General features: G+C 38.5%; 5 protein-coding genes across 6 annotated transcripts; 4 read left to right on the top strand and 1 right to left on the bottom strand.

The window, feature by feature from the left end:
* The first annotated feature begins 115 nt into the window (after positions 1-115).
* On the top strand, positions 116-2,087 carry LOC104770062 ((Z)-3-hexen-1-ol acetyltransferase-like). Its single transcript, XM_010494410.3, has 2 exons — positions 116-907; positions 1,088-2,087. Exons 1-2 carry the CDS (start codon positions 467-469, stop codon positions 1,985-1,987), a joined length of 1,341 nt encoding a protein of 446 aa, XP_010492712.2. The 5' UTR covers positions 116-466; the 3' UTR covers positions 1,988-2,087.
* A 381-nt stretch (positions 2,088-2,468) lies between these two features.
* On the top strand, positions 2,469-4,306 carry LOC104770061 ((Z)-3-hexen-1-ol acetyltransferase-like). Its single transcript, XM_010494409.2, has 2 exons — positions 2,469-2,968; positions 3,206-4,306. The coding sequence occupies exons 1-2, from the start codon at positions 2,528-2,530 to the stop codon at positions 4,148-4,150; spliced, it is 1,386 nt and encodes a 461-aa protein (XP_010492711.2). The 5' UTR covers positions 2,469-2,527; the 3' UTR covers positions 4,151-4,306.
* Positions 4,307-4,411: 105 nt separating this feature from the next.
* On the bottom strand, positions 4,412-9,040 carry LOC104770060 (uncharacterized). 2 transcript variants are annotated; one of them, XM_010494407.3, is made up of 18 exons: positions 8,898-9,040; positions 8,189-8,404; positions 7,942-8,008; positions 7,567-7,747; positions 7,307-7,359; positions 6,996-7,084; positions 6,647-6,877; positions 6,460-6,524; positions 6,253-6,313; positions 6,064-6,181; positions 5,910-5,991; positions 5,734-5,806; positions 5,601-5,662; positions 5,306-5,401; positions 5,080-5,234; positions 4,902-4,998; positions 4,736-4,813; positions 4,412-4,661 (listed from the first exon to the last, which is right to left on the bottom strand). In XM_010494407.3, the coding sequence occupies exons 1-18, from the start codon at positions 8,902-8,904 to the stop codon at positions 4,554-4,556; spliced, it is 1,839 nt and encodes a 612-aa protein (XP_010492709.1). In that variant the 5' UTR covers positions 8,905-9,040; the 3' UTR covers positions 4,412-4,553. The 2 variants fall into 2 exon arrangements, with proteins under 2 accessions (XP_010492709.1, XP_010492710.1); XM_010494408.3 differs by lacking the exon at positions 8,189-8,404 and having other exon boundaries at positions 8,898-9,026.
* Positions 9,041-9,257: 217 nt separating this feature from the next.
* LOC104770059 (maltose excess protein 1, chloroplastic) lies at positions 9,258-12,051 on the top strand. The gene is made up of 9 exons (XM_010494406.3): positions 9,258-9,664; positions 9,752-9,925; positions 10,048-10,338; positions 10,459-10,548; positions 11,001-11,102; positions 11,204-11,322; positions 11,427-11,489; positions 11,573-11,634; positions 11,738-12,051. Exons 1-9 carry the CDS (start codon positions 9,389-9,391, stop codon positions 11,818-11,820), a joined length of 1,260 nt encoding a protein of 419 aa, XP_010492708.1. The 5' UTR covers positions 9,258-9,388; the 3' UTR covers positions 11,821-12,051.
* Positions 12,052-13,291: 1,240 nt separating this feature from the next.
* Positions 13,292-15,355, top strand: LOC104770058 (uncharacterized). Its single transcript, XM_010494405.3, has 2 exons — positions 13,292-13,865; positions 14,450-15,355. Exon 2 carries the CDS (start codon positions 14,644-14,646, stop codon positions 15,079-15,081), a length of 438 nt encoding a protein of 145 aa, XP_010492707.2. The 5' UTR covers positions 13,292-13,865; positions 14,450-14,643; the 3' UTR covers positions 15,082-15,355.
* Positions 15,356-16,639: the final 1,284 nt, after the last annotated feature.

The following is a 16,639-nucleotide window of genomic DNA, read 5'->3' as shown; positions in this document are numbered from 1 at the left end:
AGGACATGTTTTTGATGAAAAATACTAAGTTCCATCAAAGCTTTCCAATTCATACTTAGTAAAAAGAAAATACGAATACGGATGAGTAGAGAAAACCATGTCCCTTATAAAACGAAACAAATTATAATTCATTTCAATTTCTATATCTTGAAAATTGAACAGTTTGAATACTATTTAACACAAAAGGGGATGGTACATCCTCATAAGTCATAATCTTGTACATAAATTTCGACTTGTTAATTAAAACTAAAAGCTAGGGGCCATGGCAGACTATTCCCGTGAATAAGAACAGAGACCATTTGTATACGTAAATGAATCTAATTACGGGCACGGATGTGTGCTGCAATAATTATCTTTTAATGCATGTGTGCAGCCATCCCTCACTCTTTAATCATTATAAGTTTGTAAATGGTAACCATATAATAATAGTATCTCAGCAACGGAGCTGCAAATCCCTTCACCCGTAATGTCCGGATCATTGACGTTTAAGGTTCACCGGCAGAAGCCTGAGTTAGTTTCTCCGGCGAAACCAACACCGAGAGAGCTCAAACTCCTCTCTGACATCGATGACCAACAAGGACTAAGATTTCACATTCCCACTATCTTCTTCTATAGACATAGCCCTAATCCTTACTCCGACCCAGTCGCAGTGATTCGGAGATCCCTCGCAGAGACGCTGGTTTACTACTACCCGTTCGCAGGTAGGCTTCGGGAAGGACCGAACCGGAAACTCGCCGTGGACTGCACAGGTGAAGGCGTTTTATTCATCGAGGCCGATGCTGACGTGACGCTTGTAGAGTTTGAAGAGAAGGATGCTCTTAAGCCTCCTTTCCCTTGCTTTGAAGAGCTTCTTTTTGACGTTAACGGTTCAAGTGAAGTGCTCAACGCTCCTTTGATGCTCATGCAGGTCAGTTTCACTATAAGTACTAAATATAAATAAAGTTTGGTTTACGTTTCTTAAAATGAACACTATTGGAGTTTTATATATTCCAAAGAAGTTTTTCCCTATGTTACGCCTTCACGTTATTAGCTAAGATATGTTGGAGCTAAACAGTAACATTAATCTCGGTCATATAATTTCGTGTAGGTCACGCGCCTAAAATGTGGCGGTTTTATCTTTGCCGTCCGTATCAACCACGTAATGTCCGACGCCGCCGGTCTCTCGCTCTTCCTCAAAACGATGTGCGATTTCGCGAGGGGTTATCACGCGCCTACGGTTGCTCCGGTGTGGGAACGTCACTGTCTGAGCGCCAGGGTCCCGTTGCGTGTGTCACACTCACACCGCGAGTATGACGAGATGCCGGTAATTGGTACGGACAACGACAGTAAGGAAGACAATCTGGTAAGCCGGTCATTCTTCTTCGGCCACAAGGAGATGTCCGCATTACGGAGGCTCCTCCCACCGAATCTTGTCAACCACAGCACCAATATGGAAACACTAACTTCATTTATATGGCGTTATCGCACTGTCGCTATACAACCTGATCCGAACAAGGAGATGCGGCTCATATTCATCGTCAGCGCGCGTTCTAAGCTTACAACCCCGCCTCTGTCTCCAGGATACTATGGAAACGCGTTTGCGTTCCCAGTGGCAATCGCAACCGCAAGAGAACTAAGTATAAAGCCGTTAGAGTTTGCTCTGAGACTAGCACAAGAAGCCAAATATAGTGTGACGGAAGAGTACATGCGATCGCTTGCGGATCTGATGGTGACAAAGGGAAGACCAAGCTTCTCCTCGGACGGAGCCTACTTGGTATCGGATGTGAGGATTTTTGCAAACATTGATTTCGGTATTTGGGGGAAACCGGTTTACGGTGGAATCGGGACGGCTGGAGTTGTGGATTTTCCAGGGGCTAGCTGCTACGTTTCAGCTGAGAAGAGAAATGGTGAGAGAGGGATCATTGTACCAGTTTGTTTGCCAGAGAAGGCGATGCAAAGGTTTGTGAAAGAGCTCGAGGGCGTGTTTTCCAATTTCCATATCTTGTAAATTGAACAGTTCGAACCGCCAAAAACTCTAATTAGCACAAGAAATGGATTGTACATCCTTCATAATATTTTATAACAAATTTCGACTTTTCAAAACCAAAGCTAGGGGCCAAGGCAGCAGACTACCGTGGATGAATTGACCATTTGGAATGTTAAATTTTTTTTGTTTATTTTCTAATTCTCTGAAGATAAATTCAAACGCCACCGCAGTAACGCAGAGGGATTGATAATTTAATCAACACAAGCTATTTTCAAACGTCCTGGATTTATTTAATGATAAGATAAGAAAGTTGGGCAATTATAACAAATTTTTAATCTAAAGATAGTGGAAGGAGTAAACAAATGTGTGCAGTAATTAATTAGTATTTTTATACATGAATATAATTAAAGGGTAATCAAAGAATTGTAAACGAATGTGTGCTGCAGTAATTTTTTTTTCTCGTTCTCCCTCACTCTATATATTGAGATCATTATAAGTTTGTAACCATAAAATAAATACTATACCAGCAACGGAGCTGCAAAACCCTCCACCCTGCCCGCAATGTCCGGATCTCTGACGTTCAAGGTTCACCGGCAGAAGCCAGAGTTAGTTTCCCCGGCGAAACCAACACCGAGAGAGCTCAAACTCCTCTCTGACATCGACGACCAAGAAGGACTAAGATTTCACATTCCTACCATCTTCTTCTATAGACACAACCCTAAAACATACTCTGATCCAGTGGCAGTGATTCGGAGAGCCCTGACGGAGACGCTGGTTTACTACTATCCGTTCGCCGGCAGGCTTCGGGAAGGACCAAACCGGAAATTGGTCGTGGATTGCACCGGTGAAGGCGTTTTGTTCATCGAGGCAGATGCTGACGTGACGCTTGTAGAGTTTGAAGAGAAGGATGCTCTAAAGCCTCCTTTCCCTTGCTTTGAAGAGCTCCTGTTTGACGTCGAAGGTTCAAGTGAAGTGCTCAACACTCCTTTGATGCTCATGCAGGTCAGTTTCACTAAGGATCCATTGCAAATACACAAATGTAAAAAAGTTTGATTCACTTTTCTTCCAATTTTAATTTACTATTTAGTTTCTTCTATGCATTCAAATAATGTTATTTCCCTATATTTATTATAACAAAATGAAAATAATATGTTCGACTTCACGTTATTTATTACGTGAAAAAAAATATGTTGGTTGGAGCGAAATAGTACGTTAACAGTGATCATATAATTTGTGTAGGTCACGCGCTTGAAATGTGGCGGTTTTATCTTTGCGGTCCGTATCAACCACGCAATGTCTGACGCCTTCGGTCTCTCGCTCTTCCTCAAAACAATGTGCGACTTCGCCCGGGGTTATCACGCGCCTACGGTTCCTCCTGTGTGGGAACGTCACCGTCTTAGCGCCACAGTCCCGTTCCGTGTGTCACATGCACACCGAGAGTATGATGACATGCCGGTAATTGCTACGGAACACGACAGTAAGGGAGGCAATCTGGTAGACCGGTCATTCTTCTTCGGCCACAGGGAGATGTCCGCAATACGGAGGCTCCTCCCTCCGAATCTTGTCAACCGCAGCACTGATATGGAAACACTAACTTCATTCCTATGGCGTTACCGCACTGTCGCTATACAACCTGATCCGAACAAGGAGATGCGACTCATATTCACTGTGAACGCGCGTTCTAAGCTTAAAACCCCACCGCTGTCTCCAGGATACTATGGAAACGCGTTTGCGTTCCCTGTCGCAATCGCAACCGCTGGAGAACTAACTAAGAAACCGTTAGAGTTTGGTCTGAGACTAGCAAAAGAGGCGAAATCTAGTGTGACGGAAGAGTACATGCGATCGCTTGCAAATCTGATGGTGACGAAGGAAAGACCAAGCTTCTCGTTAGACGGAACCTACTTGGTATCGGATGTGAGAATTTTTTCAGATATCGATTTCGGAATATGGGGGAAACCGGTTTACGGTGGTATTGGGAAGGCCGGAGTTACGGATTTTCCAGGCTCTAGCTTCTACGTTTCAGCTGAGAAGAGAAATGGTGAGACAGGGATCATTGTACCGGTTTGTTTGCCAGAGAAGGCGATGCAAAGGTTTGTGAAAGAGCTCGAGGGCGTGTTTAGCGGTCAATTTGCATCCAATGGAGGAACCAAAAGCCCTAATAAATTGATATTGTCTTCTCTGTAAAATGATTACTGTGGTTTATAAGTAGGTATCTGCATTTCCAATCGGGTTACCCTATCATATGATGTTATAGCATTATATGTGGTGACGATGTGGAGAGTTTAAATCATATGATGTGCTAATGTATAATAGCAAGAGAAATTTGAGAGTTGGGGCTAATTCAATCTCCATCAGGTACCAAAACCAAATGCTACGTACAAAACTCCCTTATCGATAACCTCAATGCAAAGATTGTTAAAAATTTGTTGCTTGGGGGATTTGGAAGATTGAGAAATGATTTGTTTTTCGAAGATCAAAAGGTGGTATAGTCTTGATTATAAACAAGACAAATGGATTTTCGTCTTTGGACCAGAAAACAACAACAAACAGCAGGAAGTTACTAGACAATGTAGAGAAACCAAGTACCTCAGGAGTGAATGAGATTGGACAAGGCAGAGGTGTCCAAAGCATTGAACTCCTTCACTGCTGCATCTACCACAAGGCCTAACTTCACAGCATCATCCTCACTCTGCGCCTGCGTCCAATTGGAGAATTCGAGTGAGTATTTGGCTACCTAAATAAAGTCAAGCTTTATACATAAATGTTTACCTCAATGTTAAGGGGAAGAACAGGATCGTGGAGAGAAAGTCTGAGAAGAAACCATCCACCAAAGCCGGAAACGCGGATCTATATTTTTTTTGTAAAAGAGAGATGGAAAGAATTATATTATGCAGTGGAGGCAGAGATGTTAGGGAGAAAGCAATTTAACACTCACCCCTTCATAGTTAACTGGAGCTCTTTTAAGATTTGGATTTGTTTCTATTGAGTTGGACAAGTGTTGCAGGACCTTCTCTCCATACTCCCGGAAATCTCTACATTTTGCAGTGGTTAGTAAAATGCAATAAACGAAGTTAAAAAACTAGTCACGAACTGAAGCAAGTCATCAATCATACCTTCCTTCAAGGTCGGCATGATTCTTGTTGATTTTAAGTCTCAGTTCTAAAGCCACTCTGGGCTCCTCCAGACCTTCAACAAGATCTGTTAAAACTTTGCTGCCACTCCCTTGACCAGCAGCTCGGGCCGCAGCCAGTTTATTCAAGAGTTTTACCTGCAGGCAAACTTCAGTTTCTTTCTTCTGTTCTTCATTCCATAGTAAACATGTTGAGAAAATAAGCTAACCATGAGATAGGCCCCATCATCGAGCCAATGGTTTTCTTTTAGAGCTCCATGACCACTGGTTTCTATAGCCAGATGTGATTCTTCTCCGTTGGAGTTCTGCCATCACATCACAACTCATATTTTAGATAAGAAAATCAACTGTCGGTACGGAAGAGTAAGCTTCTTCTGCCAGAATGGTTTTCTTATGCTCAACACGCTTAGACACTGTATCAAGTCTACAGCAACTTAAATATCTAAACAACAATTGGCACCAGAGCATGAGTTCTCGAAAGATATGATCATTTAGATTTATTACCAAGCGAATAGCTTCATCAATGACATTCTTGTAGCCTCTCTTGAACCTGTGATGCTTTCCGCCTGTAACAAGTTTGGATCAGTGAAAAATTCACAGAAAAGTCGAACAACATGGTGGTAAACTGTTGGCATACCAAGTTTCTTTTCAATGAATGTGGTCAAACCATCCGAAGTGACACTGTCTGTAACAATAGTTGTGCCAGGGTGCTGGATGGACAAGGAAAGAACATCAGAATATAAAATTCAGTTTATATACAATATGTATATAATACTCAGTCACGGTAGTGGTGAAATGGTTAGAATATCTCACTTCCTCTAGAACAATGGCCGAAAGCAAGGCAATAAGACGATTACGGTTGAACTCACGGCCAGCTGAATCCACAGCAGCAGACCTTCATAAAATTGTTTGTAAGAGGCAATCTAACAAAGTTTCATAAGTAACAGAGATAGCTGGAGCTAACTACCTATCAACATCAGTATCAAAGATGATACCCAAATCAGTCTTATTATCAAGAACAGCCTTGATTATAGCTTCCATTGCCGACTTATCTTCCGGATTAGGAATATGATTTGGAAACATACCTGATGTCTAGAAGGTTTAATCAACTATTACATAAAATAGGCCAAGATATACTCATATGCATAGATATTACCATCTGGTTCAAGAAATTGACTGCCAGAAGTAATTGCTCCTAAAGGCTCAAGCACCTTAGCCTGTCAGGTTTCAGATGAAGAAACAATCAACTGCGGACAGGTCTATAACGTAATTGGACAAAAAGAACAAAATTGCATGCACAGAGAATACTGTTTCAAGTCCTATCACCTACAACTGAAATTAAGAACATGAGCACTGAACTTACAGCAAAAAATCCTCCAGCTCCATTTCCAGCATCAACAACTATATGGAATCCCTCTAGAGGCTTCTCTAAGAGTCAGAAACGCCATAAATTAAGATTGTAATATTAGCAGCAGATAAATATAACTTCAGAACTTTATTGATTATACGACAAGAATTCATGAAAAACAAATATCTCAAAGGAGTAATACCTAAGTCTCCTGCTGCTCTCCGAACTGCCTTTACAAGACCAGAAGTATATACTGACATGTAGTCAACCTTTTTAATAGAAGTTTGTTTTTGTGATTTCTTCAGATTTTCATCAGAAACGTTCTTATAAATATCTGCAGCTCGCTCTAAAATGTTTTTGATATCAACCTTCCCAAGCCCTCCATCACTGGTAAAGAACTTGAAACCGTTCCTGTTGTAAGGAAGATGGCTTGCTGCTCAAAATAAAAACATCGTACCATATGAAGTACAAAATGGAAAAGTCTCTCTAAGTGATGACTACTATAAAGAGAAAAAATACTTGTTATGAAAATCGAGATCAATAATGTGTACCTGTTATCATGATAGCTCCATCAGCTGGGCACAAGAACGATTCATCTTCAGTCAAAGTACTATTAAACATTGCTGGTGTTGATGCTAGTCTGCAAAACAAACGTCAACCACTATTCAAGACATGTGCTTCAATAACTTAAATTGGAAATGTGATTCAAATAACCATATGACCCAGCAGCACTACTTACACTCAAGACAGTTATCAAAATTCTTGATTGTTACATCGCTTTCAGTTACACGCGGATATAATTTTGCAACAACATCCAGTTAAACTGAATATTCCAGAATAACAAAGGCTAGTCATCACTTACCCGAATTGAACAACATCTAATCCAGAAACACCAAGACCTCGAGACACCGCCTCCTACAAAATAAACAATGGAAGTGTCAGTTGAAAAATTACTTATTCCATTGCATAGAGATACAGTGTTTCCAGAAGTGAAAAAACGTCTTGGGCAAAAATGGAGAATAAAGAGAAAGACCAATCACTTTGAGGCAAATTTTCAAAGACTCGACACTCAACTATTGCCACATGGAAAAGGTCCAATTAATCAAGGATTTAGATTCATACCAACAAGGTTTGTGCAGATATGCGAGAGTCATGGCCAACAGATACTCGCAAACGTCGGGATTCAGCCTTCTTCTTGTGTTGCAGCCATTGTCCAAAAGCAGCAGCTATGGCTTCAGAAACTGGTTCAGGAAGGCTTACAGGTTCCCCCTCAACCCCAAGGACCGCTACACCCCGAATATCACTGGGGAGTGAACAAAGAAGCCTAGCGTGAGTAAACTACGGTACGCAGAAGACTTACATGATCATATTTGTTGAAGACAAAAATGACATGGAAGTGGAACAATTCCAAAAGGTGAATGCTTAAGCTTCTTTCTAGATGTCGTTAAACAATGAAAAATTACTAATATTTAGCTGGTAAGGTGATGCATGGTTCACCTCCCGTTCTGAAGCTTCAGAAAATCAATTTTGCCAAGAGACGGCGCAGTAGCACTTGACGAAGCAGCTGCAAATGAAAGAACCAAAGTAAGGCACCAATTTCAACAAAGAGAAAGAGATTTGAGAAACACCACATCCTATTCCTAAGCAACAAAAGGAAACCATAGAGAATGCAGGGTTGATGCCAAGGAAACAAAAAGTAAGATGCAAATCAAAAGGGGAAGCCTATCAAGAGTCTAGAACGGACCGTTGCAGTAAAAAGTAGTTTGCTTAGAAATAGCAGGCTGGTATTTAGAGAAAGTGTGGGAACGCATGGAAGAACTGAGGTGCAATGAAAGCTTCCCTCTTGGACAGGGAAGTAAAGCAGACATGTATGGTTCGGTTTGGCTTTGGAATCGTGTCTTAAACTGCTTATTTTGTAGGAAGCAGCTCTGTACTACATTAAAGTTTTGTAAAACCTTGCCTGAAAAAGAAAACCCCACCATAAGAATTCATACTTCTATTTCTGTTTCTCGACTTTAAAACATAAAAAAAAAAAAAAAGGATAGGCTTTTTAAGCTATCGAATGACACAGAATCCAATATTTCTCAAAAACAGTCGAGAGAGTTTCTGGAGTTCTCTCACCTCCCCCGTACCCACTTCCTAAAGAGCTCTCTCACATTTATATCTAAATATTACAATCTCTACATATACACTCCTCCAATGCCACCCGCGTATCCCATTGGAGCTTATCATATAACTTACCTTAAATGATCTCAAGTCAACAAATGCACAGTTGATGAAAAAAAAAAAAAAGTGAAATTACATAAAAGAAGCTACAAAACAGGTTTTGATCATCAGGAAACTATTATTTGTGATGCAAAAAAAGAAAAATCAATAAAACACACTAGAGAAATCAATTAATTGGTCCAACTATGAAATCGAATGACTTAACAAATCATTAAAGCATAGTTTACCTTCCATTGGAGACGCTAAATAAGAGCTCACGATATTCAGTTTGGAGATTGGAAGAGGAGATGAAGAAGAAAGCAGAGAGAGACTTCGATTGTGTTACTAGTTGTTGGTGAAATATTTTTTTAATTGACAATAACGTCAAAGTGGGCTGGCTAAACCCAACACAGTAGTTATAATGGGCTTTCAAAGCCTTCTTAAGAAGACCGTATTTAAATAGTACAATACACAGATTACTTTTATATACTTTCTTTACTCCAACGACGGTGACCGAAGCTAATCTAGGATCACTACAAAACAAAACACGTGATAGTGATTAGTGGCTACAATTTACGATAATAACATCCACGTGGCATCAATTAACTACACTTCCCCCAATAACACAACTCTTCAGTCTCTTTTGATTTCACTGATATACCCTTTCTTTCTTCCTTCCTTCTTCGTCTCTGTTCCAAAAGCAAAGAGGTAGAGAGTATTAATAATTCTTCCCATTCCCATGGAAACTAAATCCATCGCGACGTCTCTCGGTGGTGGTGGTGACCGCTTTTTCATATTCTCGACTTCTCCGAGCTCTCTCTTCGTTTCTACATCCCGCATCTCCCGTCTTCCGCCGCTCCTGAAGCGTGCGTGTATACACGGTGGTGCTGCTGTCTCCGGTTCCGGTGTCAATGGCTTAACTCTGACTCGGCGGAATCCGATTGTTTCGACTCGTCGACTCGTTCCTGTTCGTGCAATTGACTCGGACTCGGACCTCCCTCACGAGAATCAGCAGGTGAGGTTTTATATAAATTTGAGCCTATTATCACTGCATTTGAATTTCGTCAATTTGGGTGATTTTGATTTTTTTGGTTTCTCAAAGGGATCACCAGGTTTTGGGAAACTAAAGGAATACCAAGAATGGGATTCATGGACGGCCAAGTTCTCCGGTGGAGCAAACATTCCCTTTCTGATGCTCCAATTGCCTCAGATCATCCTCAATTCCCAGAATCTCTTGGCGGGAAACAATACCGCCCTTTCTGCTGTTCCATGGCTGGTAATTATAATCTTGATCCATGAGAAACTCCTTTACTCTTAGAATATGTATACACAGACAAGTTTGGTTTAGTTTATTAAACTTTATAGAAAGGGTTTTTCATTCTGAATTTTTGAATACAGGGAATGTTGGTTGGTTTGTTAGGAAACCTTTCCTTGCTTTCGTATTTTGCAAAGAAGAGAGAAAAAGAAGCAGCTATAGTGCAAACGCTCGGAGTGGTCTCTACTCACATTGTCCTTGCTCAGCTCACGATGGCTGAAGCTATGCCTATGCAGTATTTTGTTGCTACTTCTGTTGTTATTACGATGGGTCTCATATTGAATTGTTTGTACTATTTCGGTAAGCTTAGCAAACCTTTGTGGCTACTTTGGGAAGACTTTATCACTATTGGTGGACTCTCCGTTCTTCCTCAAGTAAATCTCTCTTTTACTACCTCAAGCTTTTGGTTCTTCCTTAGTATAGATTCTATTGACATGTAATCCAAAGGTATTAGAGCAGACACATGTTTTTATAGTCTGAATATGAAATTGCAGATCATGTGGTCAACTTTTGTTCCCCTTGTACCAAACAGTATCTTGCCTGGGACAATTGCTTTTGCTATTGCTCTAGCGGCTATAATTATGGTAAGCTTTCAAATACTTATGCTTTACTTTCTTGCCAGAATTTTCTCTGAAAGTAATGTGTTTACATTGGTTAGTCATATTGGTCACTCTAGTCTAGCTTCTAGGAGATTAGTTCAAAACCTTGACTGGAAACTAAGCCATCGACAGAATCATGGTTCTGGGAACTGAATTAATTTACAGATACTGACTGCATTCGTAAAATTTGTGGACCCTGATGTGCATTGATCTCATTTCTGAATTTTTGGCGTTGCAAGTTCACTTTAATCCGTGTGTTGTATCTTGGGCTTTATGAACAAAAACACCATGTCAGGAGACATAGGAGTTTTCAGTTATAGTAATGATGGCCGCTGTAAATGATTTGAACAATTAAGATGTGTAGTTGTTTTAAACAATTTGTTTATTTGGATGAAATATTCTTCTCTTCTCTTAACTCCCGTCTGGTAAGAGTTCAGGCTCGAACTGGGAAACTCTCAGAGGAAGGTGTTAGCTTTGTTGGTTCTTTATCTGGATGGACCGCAACTCTTATGTTCATGTGGATGCCAGTTTCCCAAATGGTACAACAGCGCTTTTTCTCTCTCTCTCTCTCTTTCTTTCTTTGAACGTTATCCTTAATGCTCTTTAACTATTGGATATCTGATGTTCTTCTACATTGCAGTGGACAAATTTCCTAAACCCGGACAACATAAAAGGCTTATCGTCAATCACAATGTTGCTCTCGATGATGGGAAACGGTCTTATGCTCCCACGAGCACTATTTATCCGTGATTTGATGTGGTAATAAATTTAAAGCTTTCTCAATTCGAACTCTTGCATCAGCTTAAACTATATATTCACCCATAGTAAACAAACCACTTGATGTTTATTAAACCGTGACGCAGGCTCACTGGTTCGTTATGGGCAACTCTCTTTTATGGATATGGAAACATCCTGTGCTTATACATGTAAGAATCTTTGCAGACCTCTCTTGAATGGTGGTTTATGTCTTGAGTCCATGAGTTTATCGATAATTTGGTATTGTCCATAGGGTTAACTGCACCAGCAAGTCATTCTTTGCGGTAGCTACAATTGGTTTGATCTCATGGATAGGTTGGCAGACTCTCTTTGATTATCCTTCCAATTATACTTTTGTAAGTTTGTTCATAAAACTGAACATAAATGCGTGTTTAATTCCCCCATTCGTGTGAAACAGGACTGGCTTTGTGGAGAGATGCAGTGGCTTATGGTCACAACTCGCCGTTTAGATCTTTGAAAGAACTCGTTTTTGGACCATAATAAACAAGCTAGTCCATACACATGTATTATTATTATTATTATTTTTCCTAAGTTGTTGTATAAAACGACTATTTTCTGTAATTAAAGAGACTAAAATATATTTCTACAAATTTGGAAAAAGAAAAAAGGGCAATCCTACGGTATATCAATATAAAACTAAGTGTAGAAAATTACAATGTTATGCCACTAGTATTTTAAGACAAATTTTTAATTTTTCAGTAAGGTTAAAAATGTTATTTAAATATTAGCTAATAATTTTTCTAAAAAGAATTTTTTTTTTTTTAATTAATTATGTACGAAAATTATTAATTATTTTTAAAAATTTTTAAAAAAATTAAACCAATTAATTTTTTTTTTAAACTAAAATTATATATCTAAGTATACTATATAATTATTTGTAATAACTATTATTTTTTTAGTGATTCTTTGAAATAGAAGAGATAAAAACGAAAAAAAAAACAGGAAGACACACACTTACCTGAGGACAAAACACCTCGCCACAGACACACATGGTATATGATATATTTCGTTCAATGTGTCAGTGGGTTGGACTGCAAAATTCATACCACATGTTTCCCGAGGACAAGAGAAGAATTAAACGAATAAAACAAACAATTACTTGAATCATATATATTTGAAAGATTTTGTTAAGATTTTAAATTATGATTCTCTTATCATTTTTCCTTTATTTCATTTACAAATTTTTTTGAATACTCATATAATACATATGATTAATAAATATGTAGAACTTTTTTCTGCATATATTATGATTTAAATTTTTTAAACGAAGATATATTATTTAATTTATGAAAAATCGACTAAACATACAAGCTTCTGCCTTTAGATCAACTGTTCACAACATGTACTTATTATTCAAATCATTCAAAATTTTGATATCTATGAATTGCAGCTTATAGTTGTGCAAGATGATGCTAGTCTAAAAAAACTTCTACTTCGCATAAGCAATAGTTCAATCGAGGGAAAAAAACAAGATTCTGATAAAAATTTCAAAAAAATTGATATGTTTTGATTATTTAGTTTCTAGTTTGATTTCAAAATTTTTTTTTGGAGGAAATAACCGTTTGTGTTTAGTCGGTTATCTAAATATACATCAAAAAAATTAAAATAGTATGATATTCTAGAATAATTAGTATTTAAAAATATATATTTAGATTTACCAAACAATTGCAATATTAAAAGTAAATACTGAATCAAATAAAATAACTTAAAAAATATATATAACAGTAATTTATACTATAAATTTTGGAAAAAAAAAACTTTTGAAATTGAACGAAAATTGAAACATTCCCGGTTCAGTGGTTGGTTATCGAGGCTTCCCGGTTCAGTCTACGTAGTAGGCCTAAATTATATTGGGTCTTTAATTTTACAAGCCCAATTATTATGTTAGCCCAGAAAAACCACAGTCTCTCTCTCTCTATCTACTCTTATTTAAACCACCGTTATCCACGGCGAGGAACATGTCCGTGAAACCCTAGAATCCCAAAATTAGGAGACGAGAAAAAAATGGAGGAGACGAAGCCACCACCATTGGGTGGAAACAATCCTCAGCAGCAGCAACAACAGCAACAACAACAACAACAGCAGCTCCTGTATCAACACCAGTTGCAACAACAACAACAGCGACAACAACAGATGCTTCTCTTGCAGCAATTGCAGAAACAGCAGCAGCAACAAGCAGCAATGTCTCGATTCCCATCGAACATCGACGTTCATCTCCGTCCTCCGGGTTTGATCCAGAACCGACCCATTAACCCGCCACAGCAGAACACTCCCCCTAACCCTCCTAACCCTAATCCTAGCTCTAATTTGGGACAGACTACACCGGCTTTTCAACAACAACAGCAGCAGCAGCAACAGATTGCATCGAGTCAGCAGATGATGCAGCAACAACAGCAGCAGCAGCAGAAGCTGATGAGGCCACCATTGAATCACATCGAGCTTCAATGTGCTTATCAGGACGCTTGGCGTGTTTGTCACCCAGATTTCAAACGGCCTTTCTCTTCTCTCGAAGATGCTTGCGAGAGGTTAGTCTTCTCAATTCAATTAAGTTTTGTAGATTCGTGGAAGAGAAATCGAAATCATAGCAATTTAGTTTTGTAGTTTCAATTAATGATATCAAAACATTGGTCTAAGTGATCTATCTATTAAATGATTGGCTTTAGTGATCTGATCTATCACATTTATTGGGTTTGAGTTCTTATCTCTTAAGGCATCGCCCAAGGCTTTATGTTGTTCTGTTTGATATTTGGAAGATAATATATGTTACCCTTTTCATTAAATATAGCTTGTGATTATAGATTAAAAACGGGATCTTTATCTACTGTAAGCATGAGTTCTTGAATAGGTGTCTTTCTTTAAATGCTAGATGCTGCATCTGGTATAGTAGTTCCTTTATCTAGTCTTGTTTGGTTTATTTGCTGCATGGTCCTCATTCTTTTATGGTTAATGTGGATCTACAACTTGTCTTTCCTCTAAATACTTTCGTTTGTGTGGCATAGTATTAGCTTTCGTAAATGTTATATAGATACATTGCCTTGTTTGAACATTCTGTATATTATGGTTTGCTGTGTTCATTTCTCATATGTGTGTTCTCTTACAATCTATGCAGGTTGTTACCTTATCATGTCGTAGCAGATTACGAAGCAGAAGAGGATGATAGGATCCTTGATTCAGACCCAACAGGCCAGGCTTTATCCCGCTCTCAACAATGGGATAACAACATTGCTGCTAAAGTTGCTGAATTCACGGCAACGTTTGAGAAACAGGCCCTAGCTTTTAATATCATAACTCGAAAGCGTAAAAATGGGAGAATTCAGATCTGAGGAAAGGTTGATGGTTGAACAAGCTTTGCTACAAGAAGAAAGGAAAGCATTGTTTGAGCTGAAAGCAGAAATGGATAGGGAGAAGGCTGGCCGGGAAGCGCAGGAGGCTAAGTTGCGCATGGCTGCTTTAGCTCAAGCTGGACAGTCACAGTCCCATGCTGAGATAATGGCTCGTAACCCATTGAGGGCTAATGCGGTTGGGAATCAGGGCAGCAATATTCCGCTAAGCCATGAGATGGGAGAGCAGGGACGTAACATGAACCCTGATGAGATGATGAATGGATGGGGAAACAACAGTCAGAGAGAGGAGAAGGAACCTTCAGAAGATTTCTTGAATGATGAGGAGAATGAGAATGGGGAGACGGGTGAACAAGAAAACTGGCGTGAAGCTGGAGAATTCGATTTGAATAGCCGTTAGATGACCAAGGTGGAGACAATTTGCAGTGTCATGTATTTGAAACTGGTAAGTAAGTTCTAGTTGCTCTGGATAATACTAATTTAACTAGATTCAATCTGCTATATATACATATGACAGGTACTGGGTTCAGGTCAAGTATTATATGTGTAAGACAGTATATAAAATTGTTCTGGTTATGTATTATGTATTGGCCATGTATGGAGTGTTTGTTTGCAATATTGTAATGGTTGGACTTGAGATTTATGATTGCTTACAGAAGATTTTTGGTTTGCCTTATTTATTTCTACATTCGTTTCAAGGATTTCGCACCACTGGCATTAACACTGGTGAGAATCTATTTGCACTAAAATATGTGCCTTTTTAATCATTACTTGGTGTTTTGTCTATTATGATTTGAAGAAAAATAGTTCGAGAAGAATTGACATTAAAAGGAATAACAGAGTGTGTGGGTAAAGCAGAGTCTGTCTCCTCTAATCAGGTTGAGAATCTCTAATGTTTTGTAAGAATTTTCTTCACTAGTTGATAGAAGAGAGTAGGCCTGGGCATTCGGTTAACCATTCGGTTTCGGTTCGGTTGTATTCAGTTTCGGTTATTTTGGATATAGTAATATAGTAACCATTTGGATATTTTTGAAATTTCGGTTCGGTTCGGTTCGGTTTCTTTCGGTTCGGTTTTGGTTTGGTTATTTAAATAAATAACCATAACTAACATAAATTATATTAACATTAACCAAATAAACCAAATATAACCAAAACTAACCGAATATAACCAAAATTAACCAAATATACAATAACAAAAATACAAAAAAGGGAAAAATATGGATTTAATTTTACAAAATAGTATTTAACTTTGTAAATTCAAAATAATAACATTTACATATATTGATTATTTAAAATATTTAATTGTTTTAAATCTAGAAATAATTTATATTTTAAGTTTATTTTATAGTTTTGCATAATATTAAGTATATAATATTTGATATCTTCTAGGTTTTCGGATATTTCGGTTAACCATTTAATTGTCGGTTCGGTTCGGTTCGGTTTCGGTTAGTTTGGATATAGATTTTTACTAACCATTCGGGTATTTGAAAAATTTCGGTTCGGTTCGGTTTGGTTTTTTTCGGTTCGGTTTCGGTCGGTTATTTGGTTATCGGTTATTTTGCCCAGCCCTAGAAGAGAGGAGAGGATTAGTACTGATTAAATCACCCATCATGTTCGTCTCCAAACCGGCTTTTTGTTCTATATAGTTTTAGATGAGCTGCATGTAGTTTCTTTGAGAAGTTTTCATGATCTAGTGTCTGTTAGAATGTCCCATTCCGCAAGTAGAAATATTTCAAATCTAATACACATAAATGAACCAAATAACTCTTGGATCAGTTGCGGTGTCAGTTCCTCAAAAGGAAAGAGTAGTACTGAATGGCCTCTTGAATTTAAGAGTGCTTGGGACTTGGGGGACGTAGGGACAAAGAAACATAAATTGAAGAATTTGTAAGTAGGCAAACATAAGAAAAAGATCGATTCAGAGTGTTTTCCTTGACTTATTGTGGTCATTCATGCCA

The sequence above is a fragment of the Camelina sativa genome, chromosome 20 (assembly GCF_030686135.1).
Source record: "Camelina sativa cultivar CO46 ecotype springtype chromosome 20, ASM3068613v1".
Classification (NCBI taxonomy): Eukaryota; Viridiplantae; Streptophyta; class Magnoliopsida; order Brassicales; family Brassicaceae; genus Camelina; species Camelina sativa.
Note: the sequence above shows the minus strand (reverse complement) of the source record. Positions and strands in the feature narration are given on the sequence as shown.

Excerpts from the sequence above, each read along its gene's own strand:
- LOC104770062 (XM_010494410.3), top strand. The coding sequence starts at position 467 with ATGTCCGGATCATTGACGTTTAAGGTTCACCGGCAGAAGCCTGAGTTA. Across the intron at positions 908-1,087 it reads CTCCTTTGATGCTCATGCAG|GTCACGCGCCTAAAATGTGG; the intron begins GTCAGTTTCACT and ends AATTTCGTGTAG.
- LOC104770061 (XM_010494409.2), top strand. The coding sequence starts at position 2,528 with ATGTCCGGATCTCTGACGTTCAAGGTTCACCGGCAGAAGCCAGAGTTA. Across the intron at positions 2,969-3,205 it reads CTCCTTTGATGCTCATGCAG|GTCACGCGCTTGAAATGTGG; the intron begins GTCAGTTTCACT and ends TAATTTGTGTAG.
- LOC104770060 (XM_010494407.3), bottom strand. Across the intron at positions 4,814-4,901 it reads CTCCAGTTAACTATGAAGGG|ATCCGCGTTTCCGGCTTTGG; the intron begins GTGAGTGTTAAA and ends AAAAAAATATAG. Across the intron at positions 4,662-4,735 it reads TTCTTCCCCTTAACATTGAG|GCGCAGAGTGAGGATGATGC; the intron begins GTAAACATTTAT and ends AATTGGACGCAG.
- LOC104770059 (XM_010494406.3), top strand. The coding sequence starts at position 9,389 with ATGGAAACTAAATCCATCGCGACGTCTCTCGGTGGTGGTGGTGACCGC. Across the intron at positions 9,926-10,047 it reads TTTCTGCTGTTCCATGGCTG|GGAATGTTGGTTGGTTTGTT; the intron begins GTAATTATAATC and ends TTTTGAATACAG. Across the intron at positions 11,490-11,572 it reads AACATCCTGTGCTTATACAT|GGTTAACTGCACCAGCAAGT; the intron begins GTAAGAATCTTT and ends TATTGTCCATAG.
- LOC104770058 (XM_010494405.3), top strand. The coding sequence starts at position 14,644 with ATGGGAGAATTCAGATCTGAGGAAAGGTTGATGGTTGAACAAGCTTTG.